The 12,863-nt window shown below is 45.9% G+C and overlaps 1 protein-coding gene across 12 annotated transcripts in view; it reads left to right on the top strand.

Annotated features, from left to right (window-relative positions):
* MTCL1 (microtubule crosslinking factor 1) overlaps positions 1-12,863 on the top strand; it is a 121,314-nt gene that overhangs the window by 83,975 nt on the left and 24,476 nt on the right. For 6 of the 12 annotated variants that reach the window (XM_019797903.2, XM_019797908.2, XM_019797904.2 and 3 more), the window contains 3 exons: positions 1,642-1,764; positions 4,195-4,425; positions 5,627-5,824. In XM_019797903.2, coding sequence (XP_019653462.2) covers positions 1,642-1,764; positions 4,195-4,425; positions 5,627-5,824 — 552 coding nt within the window. The remainder of the gene's footprint in view (positions 1-1,641; positions 1,765-4,194; positions 4,426-5,626; positions 5,825-12,863) is intronic. The other 6 variants (XM_019797914.2, XM_019797907.2, XM_019797915.2 and 3 more) reach the window with 3 other exon arrangements.

Raw genomic sequence — 12,863 nt, 5'->3', positions numbered from 1 at the left:
AAGGAGAGTTGATGTTCTGTCACTGGCTTCTGCAAACACAAACCCCATCTGGAGGCACGTCCTCAACCCAGGTTAGATACAAGATCATAGCTAACTCCCCACTGAAGATGAACTCACAATGCAAAACTGCAAACACACAAGCCAAAAATACACACCTGGAGCAAGACTCAGCTGATGGCCAACAGCAGGGCTCAACTCCAAGACAGGCCTTCAGATTCTAGAATATCAGATAGAGACTACAAAGTAGGTGTGTTCACAACTATGAAAGGCAGGCAAACAGGAGAAAAGATTAAGTCATTACTGTAAAAGACCACACATATTAAAAAACAATAAAGTAGTTCTCTTAAAAATAAAAAATTAGTCACTGGCATAAATTTATTGTGGAGAGAAATCCCACTTTTCAGAAAGAACTGGAATCCCAGCCTAGTAGATATAAGTCTATAGTAATCATCTCTAGTAACAAGCAACTCAAAGAGGCATGAACATTTTCAGTACTTGATTTCTTCAAAGTAGGATGAGCTTAAATCTCTAGCTTTCAAAAATGTTACTCAAAAGTTGGTGAATCCCCAGCGTTTCTGATTTTCTGTCGCTATCCTTCCTGTAAACTCTCAGTCATCCCTTGTGCTAAAAGAAGAGATCTGCCCCCCCACACACACACACATTTCCTGTTCTTGGGGCATGGTTTTCAGTCCTGACAACCCAGGTCACAACCAGTTAGGACGAACCAACAGTATCCTCTGTGAGAAAGCACAGATTAGCTCATCAGACTGAACCAGTAGGATGACACCTATTTTTATTGCAACAATCCACTCCAGTTCCCAGATTTATGAATCCCTGTCTTCAAGTAGCATAAACAAGTGGGTAAAACATCACGCTTCAGTTTTAACAATGCCTGAGATCTTTAAATATAACCGTTTCCATTTCTTAAAAAATATACTTTATTTAAAACATAATAGCTCTGACTTCCCAATCATTGGACATAAAAGGCACAAAGACAGGCTTTTACCAATAGGTAGACTTTACCAATAAAGGGCATAAAAAAGGATTCCTGTAACTATTTTTAACCTAAAATGTAATAGGCAGATCTTTGTGCAGTTCCTCTTAGGCAATGTGTGCAACTGAAAGGATGTTTCTGGTCCCCAAAGGCACCCCACCCCGCTTATCCCGAGTGCCCAGGGTAGGACTGCCCAGAGGAAACAAAGGCACTCTCGATGGGGCAGGAAAATCTCTACTAAGAAAGCCTCTGAGCAAATGAATGCTGTAACCTGGAATGAACTCGGGCGATGAATCTCAGAGACAGACTCGTGTGAGCTGGCCACGCCACCTCTGGCTCACCCTGGCTCCCTGCTCTCAGCCTGGGTAGTGGGGACTGCGGTGGTCCAAGCTCGGGCCACAGGCACCACTACGCACCTGTCTCCCAGGTGGGAGATGAGTGTGGTTGGGGTTGCCACTCGCAGCCACCCCAGAGCCCCGGGCAGGACCTCAGGGGAGTTGCCACAGGACCCACCCCACCGCTGCAGCGCCCACCCGTGCTGTGTCGCTCCGTGTGTGTCCCTGGCTTGTGCAGATGTCTGTCCTGCGTCTTCCCGTCAGGCCGAGTTCTCACTTCCACTAAACCCCTTCCTTTATCCCACCGATCAGCTCAGGGGCCCCCCTGTTTTACCTGAACAGAGAGTATCGCTAGAGGACCTGCAGGGTCAGCTTGCGCAGGCGACCAGACTGCATCAAGAGGAGACAGAGAAATTTACAAACAAGATTCGGAAGGTAAATATGTAACCCGATTTCAGCACAACCAGGGCTCTGAGCACGGAGCCCCTTGGAGATAGATGGCAGGATGTATTTGAGAGAGAGCTGTCTGTCAGGCGCAGGCTCCTGGACTCCCGGACTCCTGGAGCCTCATCCAGTTGAGCTGCCCCTCGGACGTCTCATAAAGAGAGCTGTCCGTCTTTCTCCTCTAAGACATGCTTTTCCCTGTTTACATTGTGGTCTCGGGAAGTTCTTCTTAACTTCTGACCTGCATTTTCCTGCAGCCGTAGCCAGCAAAGGAAAATCACATAGGGACCTTAACACACCTGGACAGGGAAGTGTGTCCATAACTTTTGTTGTCCCACAGATTTGCAAGCTTTCTCAATGTTAGGTGAATTTTCTGATACGAAATATCAACAACTCACCCTAAACGGTTGTCTTCAGAAAACTTCCATTAATTGAGCTGCGGCCTTATTAACTCTTCTAACTTATTTTAGAATAACCTGTTACTGGCTAATTAACCACCATCTGTTAAATCCTTTCCCAGAGTTGCTAGGAGAAGGGATTCACAGACACGGGCACTCATTTCCTAAATAATTTAAACTTTTTTTTTTTTTCTGCACCAAAGATCATGTTTGAGAAGTGAGTTTATCCCTGGAGATGCTAATAGCAAAATAGCAGGGTACCAGGTGTGTCTAGTACTTGGATTCAGGACAAAAGAGTGTGTTGAAGATGAGGCTCCAGACCTTGTTTGGAGGGGGTGAGAGGTCATCCAGGCTTGTTCAGAGGGAAAGGGTCAGTGTTCCCTAACGTATCAGAGGGAAGAGGACCAACTCTGGCCCTTGGGGTGTGCTCAGAGTCATGGAACAGGAGGCAACCAGGGCAGTGGGCCAGGGCGGGGGCGGGGGGGGGTTGGTCAGAGCTGGTCTGAAAGGAACATTTCCGGGAGGCTGCAGATGAGAGGACAAGAGAGCATCCCCTCCCAGCACTGTGCCTCCACCAACTAACACTCGAGGGTCTCTGGCGTACCTGCCATGAGCTAGGCACTCTGCACATCTTACAGTAGCTTCCTTTTGCCGCTGAGGAAGCTGAAGCCTTCCCAGGCAGCCGACGGCCTACCATAATATTGCAAGTAAATTGCAAAGCTGGATTTCCAGTATGGTAGGTTGCCCCTCTCACCCCGCTCGTCCTGCTCTTGTGCCCACGGGAAAGAGAACCTGTGAGACTCTGAGGGCTGCTGATACAGTGAATTAAATCACCACTATTTTGTGTTCTCTCAGCTTGAAGTGCAAAAAAAGATCTGGTATTTGACGGTGGCCACGCAGGTCTCTGTGCAGACCCGGTACCTTCTCAGAGCTGCCTCTCAGTCTTCACTGGCATTAGCACGTAGGACATATTGGTGTCGACCGCAGGCAGCCATAGCCACATCCCCGTGGTTTCTGAACATTAATCGAGTACTTTAGGAAAATAAGACAAAACAAAACTCAATGCCTTGGTGTTTGGCCAAGAGGGAGTGTTAAATCAGGAGAGGACAGCTGATAGCTACAAGGCTGGCATTCGAACCCTTTTTTTTTTCCAGTCTGTGGAACAGAAAGCTTTCATTTAGCTACTATTGATATTATTTTTGTGCCCTTATCTGTGCAATAAGATTTTATTCACACCCCTTTGCTTAGTCATTATCAATATAATCATTGTTTATTGCTTGGAAGAGTGCCTGTACCCATGTTGAAAAGCAGGAACTTAGCATAGAAATGGAAAAGACTTCTTTTTAGCAATGCTTTATTTCCCTGAGAGTTACTCATGGCCAATAGGAATGTGGAGTCCTAAATGTGGAAGTAAGTTCTCGGCTTACTTTCCTGTTTGCCCCCCCACCATACGTGGCAGAGGACCTTGTGTCCGGGAGAATCCCTGCTCCCCCACCCAACCCACCCACCCACCTCGCTCTCCCGCTCTCTGTGGGCCTCTCCATCAGCTTGCTGTCTCCTCTTTCTGCTGGGGGCTGTGCACACCAGAAGGCTCAGGAAGCCAAGGGGAAGGGTTTCCACTTAACACCCCCCCCTTACAATTGCAGTGTGCCTTTTGCAAGCCCACAAACAGAGAGCAAGGGGAACCTGCATGGGAGTCAGCTGTAAGCCGTGCGTCCGAGAAACAGTTTTCCTGAAGAAGCTTAGAGACCTCCAAAAACACCACGAGAGACTTGACAATGAGAATTGATGATAACACCTTGGCTTGAAATAGTGTTTCCTTCTGAATCAGAAAACCCTTGAGGTTTTCTAAAGAGTGCACGTCTCAAGCGCATGTCTCAAGTTTCCTGAACTTTGGGGGCTTCTGTTCCCATCCCAGGTGCCACATGCTCAAGACTGAATGGCATTTTGCCAAGACTTGGTTTGGTTTGGGTGGCAGATTGGCATAGCCGCTGTCACACCCTTTTCTCTCTTTCCATTCAAGATGGAGGAGGAGCACCTCTATGCCTTGCGGTGGAAAGAGCTGGAAATGCACAGCCTGGCTTTGCAGAACACCCTGCATGAGCGAACCTGGAGCGACGAGAGGAGTCTGCTGCAGCAGGAGCTCCGGTCCTTGAAGCAGAACATTTCCCTGTTCTACGTCAAACTCAGGTGGCTGCTGAAGCACTGGCGGCAAGGGAGGCAGATGGAGGAGGAAGGCGAGGATTTCACCGAGGTACTTCCCCACCCCCACACGGAGTCCATTCGATTCGTGTCCGCTTTGTTCCTGCCCCCCAGGCACTGCTGTCCCTCTGCGCCCTACACACAAAGTCACGTTCTGCTCTTTCAGAGGATTTTATCAAGCCCGAGCCAGGACGGGAAATGCAGCAGGTTGTCCACTTCTGTATTAGACCAGGAATTCTGTGCCGTCCCGTGGCCTCGTTTGCAGAGTCCTTGTCTCTGCGGCGAGGTTGTGCTGCCATTTCTTGCATTGCTGACCTTTGAGTTCACGCAAGTTGTCACCCTGAGGTCCTGTGCTTCTCTCGGGCTGCCTTGCTGGTTTGTCAGACCCGGTTGTGAATCTTCCTCTCTCCCTTCCATCTCAGTTTTTGTTCCTAAATGCTAGAGCCCGTTCTGCCCGTGCAGGTTGATACGGGTCTCTGCTAGGCTCCAGATGGGCAGAGTTTTGCCACCTCTGAAATTTGTGTATGTGCTCCCGCTTGTGCCTCCTCTCCCAGATGCATCGCAGACCCAGAACAGAGTCATTTGCTTTCTGAGTGATTATGATTGATTCAGTCCACGGGGCCTCCAGCTCTGCAGGCTCCTTCGGGCCTTGCCTTCTGGCTACTGCTGCTGGCTGTGTGCTGGGCATCCGCACCCCCGGCTCCTTCGTCAGCTGCTTCAGGGCATCATAGATATGGGTTTCCCTTTAGCTCCCAAAGACTTTTCATGTCCTTTCACTGTATGTAATTTTAAGTCCTCCTATGAAGGGAAAGATAAATTGATTCTCTTTCTTCAGGGAGGAAAGAAAGTCTTCCAAAATTAATTCAACCTACTTCCAAAGAGCATTGACATAGAAAACCATCATTAAGCAAAGCCTAGAAGTGGTTGTGAAGTTTCCCGCTGATCCTCTAGCTTATAAAACCATACCTGTAATCAATAATAATGTATAAATCATAAAATTTTTCACTATCAGAATAACTTACAAACAGTAAAATTTCTAGTCTTTTCTGACCAATTGGGTACCCACTGTGTGCTGTTTCTGTGAAGAAGGTGGCCAGTGAGTGAAATGGGCTAAATGAGCATATTCAGGAAAGGCCTGAGAAGTCAGGACTTGATAAGCCATAAAATGGAGAATTACCCTCCAACAATAAAAAGCAGGCTGTACACCAAAGGATTCAGGTGGAGCTGTGATCATTGTCTCCTGCTGTTTTCAGAGCGAGCATCCAGAGACCCTCCCCAGGCTCGGTGAGCTTGGAGTTCAGGGGGACCTGAAGGGGGACAGCCCAGACCGAGATGACAATGGTCCAGGCTGCGGCTTTTCGATGGGAGAGCATTCTCCACACTCCCCTGTGCAGATTGGTGACCATGGATCGAGGCTGCAGCCTGCGCACGGGGGACAGTTCCACAGGCAGGTGGGTGCCGAGGTCCCAGCCTCTCATTCTACCCACACCTGGGAGAGGCGACTCCTAGTCTATGTCCATGTCGTCTTATTTTATATGCTGGTGTTCAGGGAGTGGAAAACTCTGACCGCCTGTGGTCATATCATTAAGACTTGATTTCAGTGTCAGCCCACCGGTTCCTTTGGCTTACACGTATAAATAAGGGGCATAGTAGGATCAGATCAGCTGGAGGGGCCAGCAAACGTATCTGAGAAGGAGAGGGGGGAAGATGTAGACTGGTGTGTGGAGGGATCCGTGGCCCCACAAAGGTTGACCGTGCTTCCTTGAAAGAGACATATGGAGTGAAGCGCTCTCCTTGTGGCCAGAGAAAGGAGGTACAGGGCTTTTTTGTTGACGTTTAGCTGAATGGGCATTGGCAGCATCACAAATTTGGCAACATAATGCATAAGGAGGAAAGAAAAAGTATTTTTTAAAATCCTAAACATGTATAAAGTGTTTTAGGTTCTTTTTGGGCCACTTGAAATAAAAATATTTGATGACACTTAAAAAAATTAAAAGCATATACGGAGATGGGATTTCAGTGTATAATAGGAAATAATTATTAATGTTGCCAAATGCCACATTTATTAATTATTAAGCAGATAGCCCCTGCTTAATAAACCAAAAGATGCTATGATGCCACCCAGACTTTTTGCGCTTCTCTGCAGAACAGCTGCTGTGTTGAGTTTGGAATGCTGAGACCCCAGGTGGTACCCAGTGTTAAAGCTTTCTTGCTCCCAGACTTTCTGGTCTGAGTCTTTTTCTGATCCTATGTTGCTTCTTTGAGGGTTCTGCAGGGCAGAGCCAGAGGCCGCAAACCCTAGACCCTTGGCCCTGGGGTTCGAGAGGGCAGGACAGGGTGGACCCGAAGTGCACATGACCCCGGGCGTGGCTGTGGCCCCTCGACCGCAGACATTTCTGGGCACTCCCTGTACACTGGACTCCACAGCTGCGGCTCCTCCCTCAGCCCAGAGCCTCAGAGGGTCAAGTGGGAGAGGGCTGTCATCAGAACTTTGGCTCAGATCCAAATGAGAAAAGTCGTGATGTCTGAGCGCAGGCCTAAGAGATATGTGTCTTTTCCCCCGTCTGCTTTCTTTTCGTAGACAAATCAGATTTTCACAACTAAAGAGCTGTTTTCTCTGCATGTCCATCCTCCCTTCATTTCCCCTGAATAATATGACTCAAAGAGGTTATACTTTTAAATGAATGTTTAATTACACTTATTAGGAAGTTTGTCATTATGCCAGTGTCCCTGGGGAGATTTTAGCTGATGGAATGAGTTTTCCAGCAATGGATCTAGTTAGAAAATAAAATGCTAATTTGCAAATAATCCTCGAAAACCTACCACTCTTAGTATTTTTCAAAGAGATGTTGTCATTCTGTTCTATGAAGTATCTGTGATTAACTCAAATAGCATCCGCTGATTGCCACTTAGCCCCAAACCTGCTGCATCTCAGGTCATGTGTTGGGTGTTTCCCACCCATGGGTCCAGATGCTTAGGAAAAGGGAAAAAATGTAACACATCTGGTTTTCTAAACAGTTCTCATGGAAAATGTTACCCTGGGGGTGGAAAATAATGTAAAGTCGCTCAGCTGGAACCTCACATTCAGTGTATTGTAACGTCATGTCTCTTCGCCTCCTCCTTCCAAAGCTGACTTTTTCACTAGTCCCCTTGAAAGTGGAGGTGGGAGCCATGAGATTCCACTTTGTACGGTGTGCGGTCGAGGCACACAGGGGGCCTGCAGGACAGGGTGTGGACGGGCAGGATCCGGGCTCCCTTTCATGGCCCTGTCTGTCTGTAGGAGTTAAGTGCACAATGCCGTCCATCCGAGGACAGAAGATGAATGCACCCTACTGTACGACAGCTGGTTGCCTGGGAGTGACTGTTCTCAGTTAGCAGATTTGCCTGCCCTTTTGTGGTATGGGTGTGAGCTCAGCAGCTTGCCCGCAGGAGCAGGAACGTGTCCCAGAGAGCCGCACCCTTTTCAGCAACTCTGAGAACCTGCCAAGGTGATAAGCAGAATGGGCAACGTGGCCTACCTCCTTTCCCCGGGCTAACTTCGCAAAAGACACCATTTCCCAGGCCTTGGTCTTCGCTTTCTATCATAGTGAACGTTCTCACAGTTGAACACAGTGGATGGCAAAATGTATCATTGTCAAGAGGTTGAAAAAAAATGTGTATCAAGTCAACCTTGAGAATAGTTCATAAAAAATTACCAGGTTGGAAAATGTTTGGCTGTGTGAATGTTCCCCGTAGACTGGTTTTTAGTTACAGGACTAGTGATCTAGGGGCAGCGACCTGATTGTCCTTGAGAACAGAAAGCCCATTCAGTTTGCCCCGCCTTCTGGAAGAGCTGGAAAATATGCGAGAGCTTACTGTATAGCTCTCCCTGAGCTCCAGGATGCTGGCCATGACGTTAAGCTTTTGAGACCTAAGGCTACATATGCATTTTATGCTTACTAGTAGTTCCTGAAATCAAGATTTTTAATGCGAGGTGGCTAATAGTGCCAGAATGGCCCTGTGGTTCCAACTAGCTAATCGTGAATTAGATTAATTTATTCTAAGAGAAGTTACTTTTTCATCCAGGAATGGGACGTAATATTCTTTATTAAAGCATCTAAGTGTAAATATAGAGAACCTAACTTAAAATTCAGAGCAAGAGCTAATGAAATTATGTTTCGTGTTGGTCTTCAACTACAGATGGTCACTAAAGAGTCTCCCTCAGGACCCAGATTATACCCAGAGTATCATCTGTTCCCCAAGACCTTTGTCACTCACTTGTGCAGGACTCGTGTGGAGCTTAGGGCCTTCAGAAGCCACCCGCAGTAGAAGTCAGCCTCTCTCCTGTAGACAGAGTGCCTTTGGCTCCCTGGGCCTCCCAGATGTCGACTCACCTTGGTGCCCACCTTTCTGCTTTGCCCAAGATGCAGAAACTTCCAGAAAGAGCACCTCTGCCAGACAAGACATATGATATATATATATCAGAACTGTGATATATATATCAGAACTGTGATCTGCTCTGACTTGTTTTCTTTCTTTCTTTCTCTCTCCTTTTTTTTTTAAATAAGGAAGCTCTCCTCTTGAACCTGGATCACTTTTACCTCCAATTTTGTATGTTGTACCGTGATTCATTTTTCAGACTCTGAAAATGTATAACCTCACCTAGGAGATATGCAACTGTCTATAAACAGACCAGACCAGAGCTTATAATTATGAAACATTTTATGTTGGCTGTGTGTTTTTGTTTATGCCTGTTACTGTGCAAATAGGACGGGCACAGGAGTGAAGAGCCACAAGTACTCGATACTCAGGAAAGGACTCTCTCGGCCCCTGCCCCACCTCCCAGCACCAGCCACCGTCCGCAGTAAACCCTAAACCTCACTCATAAGTGATTTCTTCCCATCCGGCCACTTGATTTTCATCACACCTGCCCTGGTTTCTTTGAAGCCTTCGGCTGATAAACCTGCATTATAACTTACTAAATATATGTCCATCACTTCTTTCACAAGCCCACGTTTATTCTTCGGAAGCTCTCTGAAAACTACGGTGACCAGCCCCGCAGAGCCTTCATGGCCCAGATCACCTGGCATATTCTCATCCAAAGGACAGATGATTTTTGTACATAAATGAATCTCTTACCTCTAACCCTCTACCAGGGATTTTCATGGCCAGTCTTCAGTGACTCATTCTCTTTTATCTGTGGGAGGATAGTAGTTTTAGAAAACAATCTTAAGATTAATCTGAATGGAACAATGAAAGCAAGAATGACAAATGGCTTATTTATTAAAATGTGGCTGGATGTACCCTTCCAGTCTGATCTCACAGTAAAGGACTTCTCTTGGGACTCTTGCTGGCAGAAGAGTTGCTTTATTGACTAGGATGTGAGGTCCCCCTCTTTTTAAGTATGAAATAGGAACTATGCCTGTGTTGGGGATCAGGGGCAGCTACCATAGCATTCTGGAACCCCTGCCTATGTCTGCTAGCCTAGATGAATAGGAAGTAAAGGCCGTCTGGCTTTCTGTGGTCAGCCCATAGCAGCCATGTCAGTATATCTGTTCCACCTTTAGATTAAACCCATCTCCAAAATTAATGTCTCTGATATAAGCAAAGTGGCTACTGGTAGTTTAGCTCTTTCATGGAATTATGAAACATACTATCTTAGAAATCTTAGGCAAGAATGATTTGATCAAATAGCTGGCATTGTATCATAAATATCTTGGTGTGTTATCTTTCCCAGAAACTTCCTTTTTACTTTCTATTAATAATATTTATTGTGTATTGGGGTAGCAGTCTTTTTGGCTGAAGCCCAACCTTGAACCTGTTATAAAGTTTAGCACTTTATAGCACAGTCAAGCTCCTGATTCCAATTTTGGGATTATTGTAAGCATTTCCCAAGAGAGATGAACTTGAAAGGGCTGAAATACCCTTAGCCTGAGGAAAAGGAAATGGTAGGACCATTTTATCTTGCTTCTTTGTAAGAAAACCAACTGTCTGATCTTGAAGAGGTTGAAAAATTGGTCTTTTTGATCAAAATCGACCTATACTTAACAGACCTATAAACTAAAAGGTTGCATAATTGGGCCCCTGGCACAGAAGATTCAGAAAATGCTGTATCCAAGAAAACTTTGACCCAAAGATCTCTAAATGGCCCAGAGAATCTTGATTCCATTCTTAATTAGGGTCATCTTTTTTTTTTTTAAGATTTCATTTATTTGTCAGAGAGACACAGAGACTGAGAGAGAGAGAGCATGCATAAGCAGAGGGAGAAGCAGGCTACCTACTGAGCAGGGAGCCCGAGGCAGGACTCGATCCCAGGACCCTGGGATCACGACCCGAGCCGAAGGCAGCCACTTAACTGATTGAGCCACCCAGACGTCCCAATTAGGGTCATCTTTTTACCGAAAACATTGCAGCAAGGGCCCCCCCAGGGAGAAAAATAAGACAAGTAACTTTTAGGCGTTCTTTCAGGATGGCTCATTAAATTATTTCCGTTGATCTGGGGGATAGCATTTGTTTCCAGAGATGAGGTGGCTACTCTTAGGCAAAATTTTAAAAAAGTAAAACCTGGGTAGAGTATAATGTCAGAATTTAGATACGTTGGCCCAGGTTGTCCAACCTCGGATGGACAAACCCAGAGCACAGTCCACGCTGCCCTTCCTCGCAGGGAGAGCCGTGTTGCCACATGCTCTAGCCCCTCCTCTGTCACACGGGACACGGGATGGTGCGCCCCCAGGATCGGTGTGGGACGCAAAGGAGACCATGCGCGTGAGTGACCGGCACACCTGATCGAGCACCCTCTGTTACAGATAGTTAGTATTACTTTTCATCACTGGGCTTTTTGTACGTGAAGAAGTTTAGAAGCATCCTTCCCATCTGGGTCTTCAGAAGTTTTTGTTTGGACATCCGTTCTCGGGGTTGTACACCAGGGGTGGGGAGCTAGTCTGGCTTCTTGCCATGTCACATGCTGCTCCTGGGTGATTATCATCACAAGTACCAGTAACATCCGTTCCGTGGGCTCTCTTGCTCCATTTGGCCGCCTTCATCCCAGAGCAATTTCTGAACTCATTCCATGATGATTTATATTGTGCTGGTACAATAGCACATTATGTTGATCACTTTGACCCAAATGTGCATGAAAACATTAAGGCTTAATTTTATTTAACCTGATATTTGCTAATGCCAGAAAGTACTTATTTCCAGAGGAACCAAAATTTCAGTCTGCAAAAGGACTGTTCTGGGAATTCCTGCTTCCGAGGACCACGAACTCTGGTCCTAAAGTTATCAGAGCCATTTGGGGTGGGGCTGAGAACCCCACAGGCTGACGACATTCACGAAGTGGGCTTTTTAGAGAGAGATGGATCACATACAGGAATTGATTATATGGTTTTCTGCTTTTTCTTCAGTGAGAATTAGATGACTACTCAGAGACTAGATCAAAATTATTCCCATTACTTCATGCTTAAAATACTTTGACTTAAAAAGTAGTGATTTTTTAAAAGTTTAAAATCCAAAGATGAAAATACCAAATGAATCTACTATGAAATGTAACTTTTTTTCACACAAATCCTGTCCTCAAGAAGATGTGTATGGCAACACTTCTCACTCACCTGCATTTACATTAGTTTTAAATACTTCTGGTGTAGAGTTGAAAGAAACTGTTCGACCTTTATTACAGTTGTACACATATCTTGAGCACCTCTTTGAGTGTAGTGGTAATTTACTTATATTCAGGGTGTTGGAAGGAACGTGTAGGATTTTTAGAAGGCTTTCTAGCTGCTGAATCTTTCTAACGTTAACTGGATTGTACTCTTACTGGCTTTAGTCTCTGAGCTATTAAAGTAAAAATTGATGGTCAGGAGGAGAAAAACCAAAGAGCCATAAACGTTAACAAATAGGCCTTTCTACCCCATGGAAAGCCTACCACATCTAATATTAGAACTCCAGGCAACTGACAGGGAAAACTGGGGAGTTTTCAGTAATCAATCTGCTCATGTTAAGGAGTTTCTCTTTTCTAATTCAACTTTATTTAAATCCAAACAGAAAACCAAAGTGTCTTAAATTCTTCTCAAATGTGGCTGTCCGTTTTTATCTCTGTGCATGTGTATTTAGGGGATTAACGAGTTGGTTTTAGGAGCATGACAGACTCTCCATGTGGTAGAGGAGAGCTGGGACACTGTCCTGCTGCCCTTGGCACGAGAGAGTTATCAAGCAGGGGGGAGTCTCTCTGAGAGTAAGGGGCTCTGTGTTCCCAAAGTCTCGAGACATTCTGACTCCAGCAGGACTGAGAGAGCTTTGATTCTACCTGCCTCGTAAATGCCCCGAACAAGACGGCCCTATGACCAGTCTGGGAGCTCGTGATGCACTTTTAGTGTTTTCTGTCAGATTGGAAGAGATGAGCTTGTGGCATTTTTATTATCCAGGTACCATAATTGATTCAGTATTTAATTCACTGGGACAGACCTTTCTGATATAATGCCCATGCCGAAACGTACAAAGATAGCAATCATGGTT

Source organism: Ailuropoda melanoleuca, chromosome 14 (assembly GCF_002007445.2).
Source record: "Ailuropoda melanoleuca isolate Jingjing chromosome 14, ASM200744v2, whole genome shotgun sequence".
NCBI classification, from domain to species: domain Eukaryota; kingdom Metazoa; phylum Chordata; class Mammalia; order Carnivora; family Ursidae; genus Ailuropoda; species Ailuropoda melanoleuca.
The sequence above is the reverse complement of the archived record's forward strand: the minus strand, read 5'-3'. Positions and strand labels throughout refer to the sequence as shown.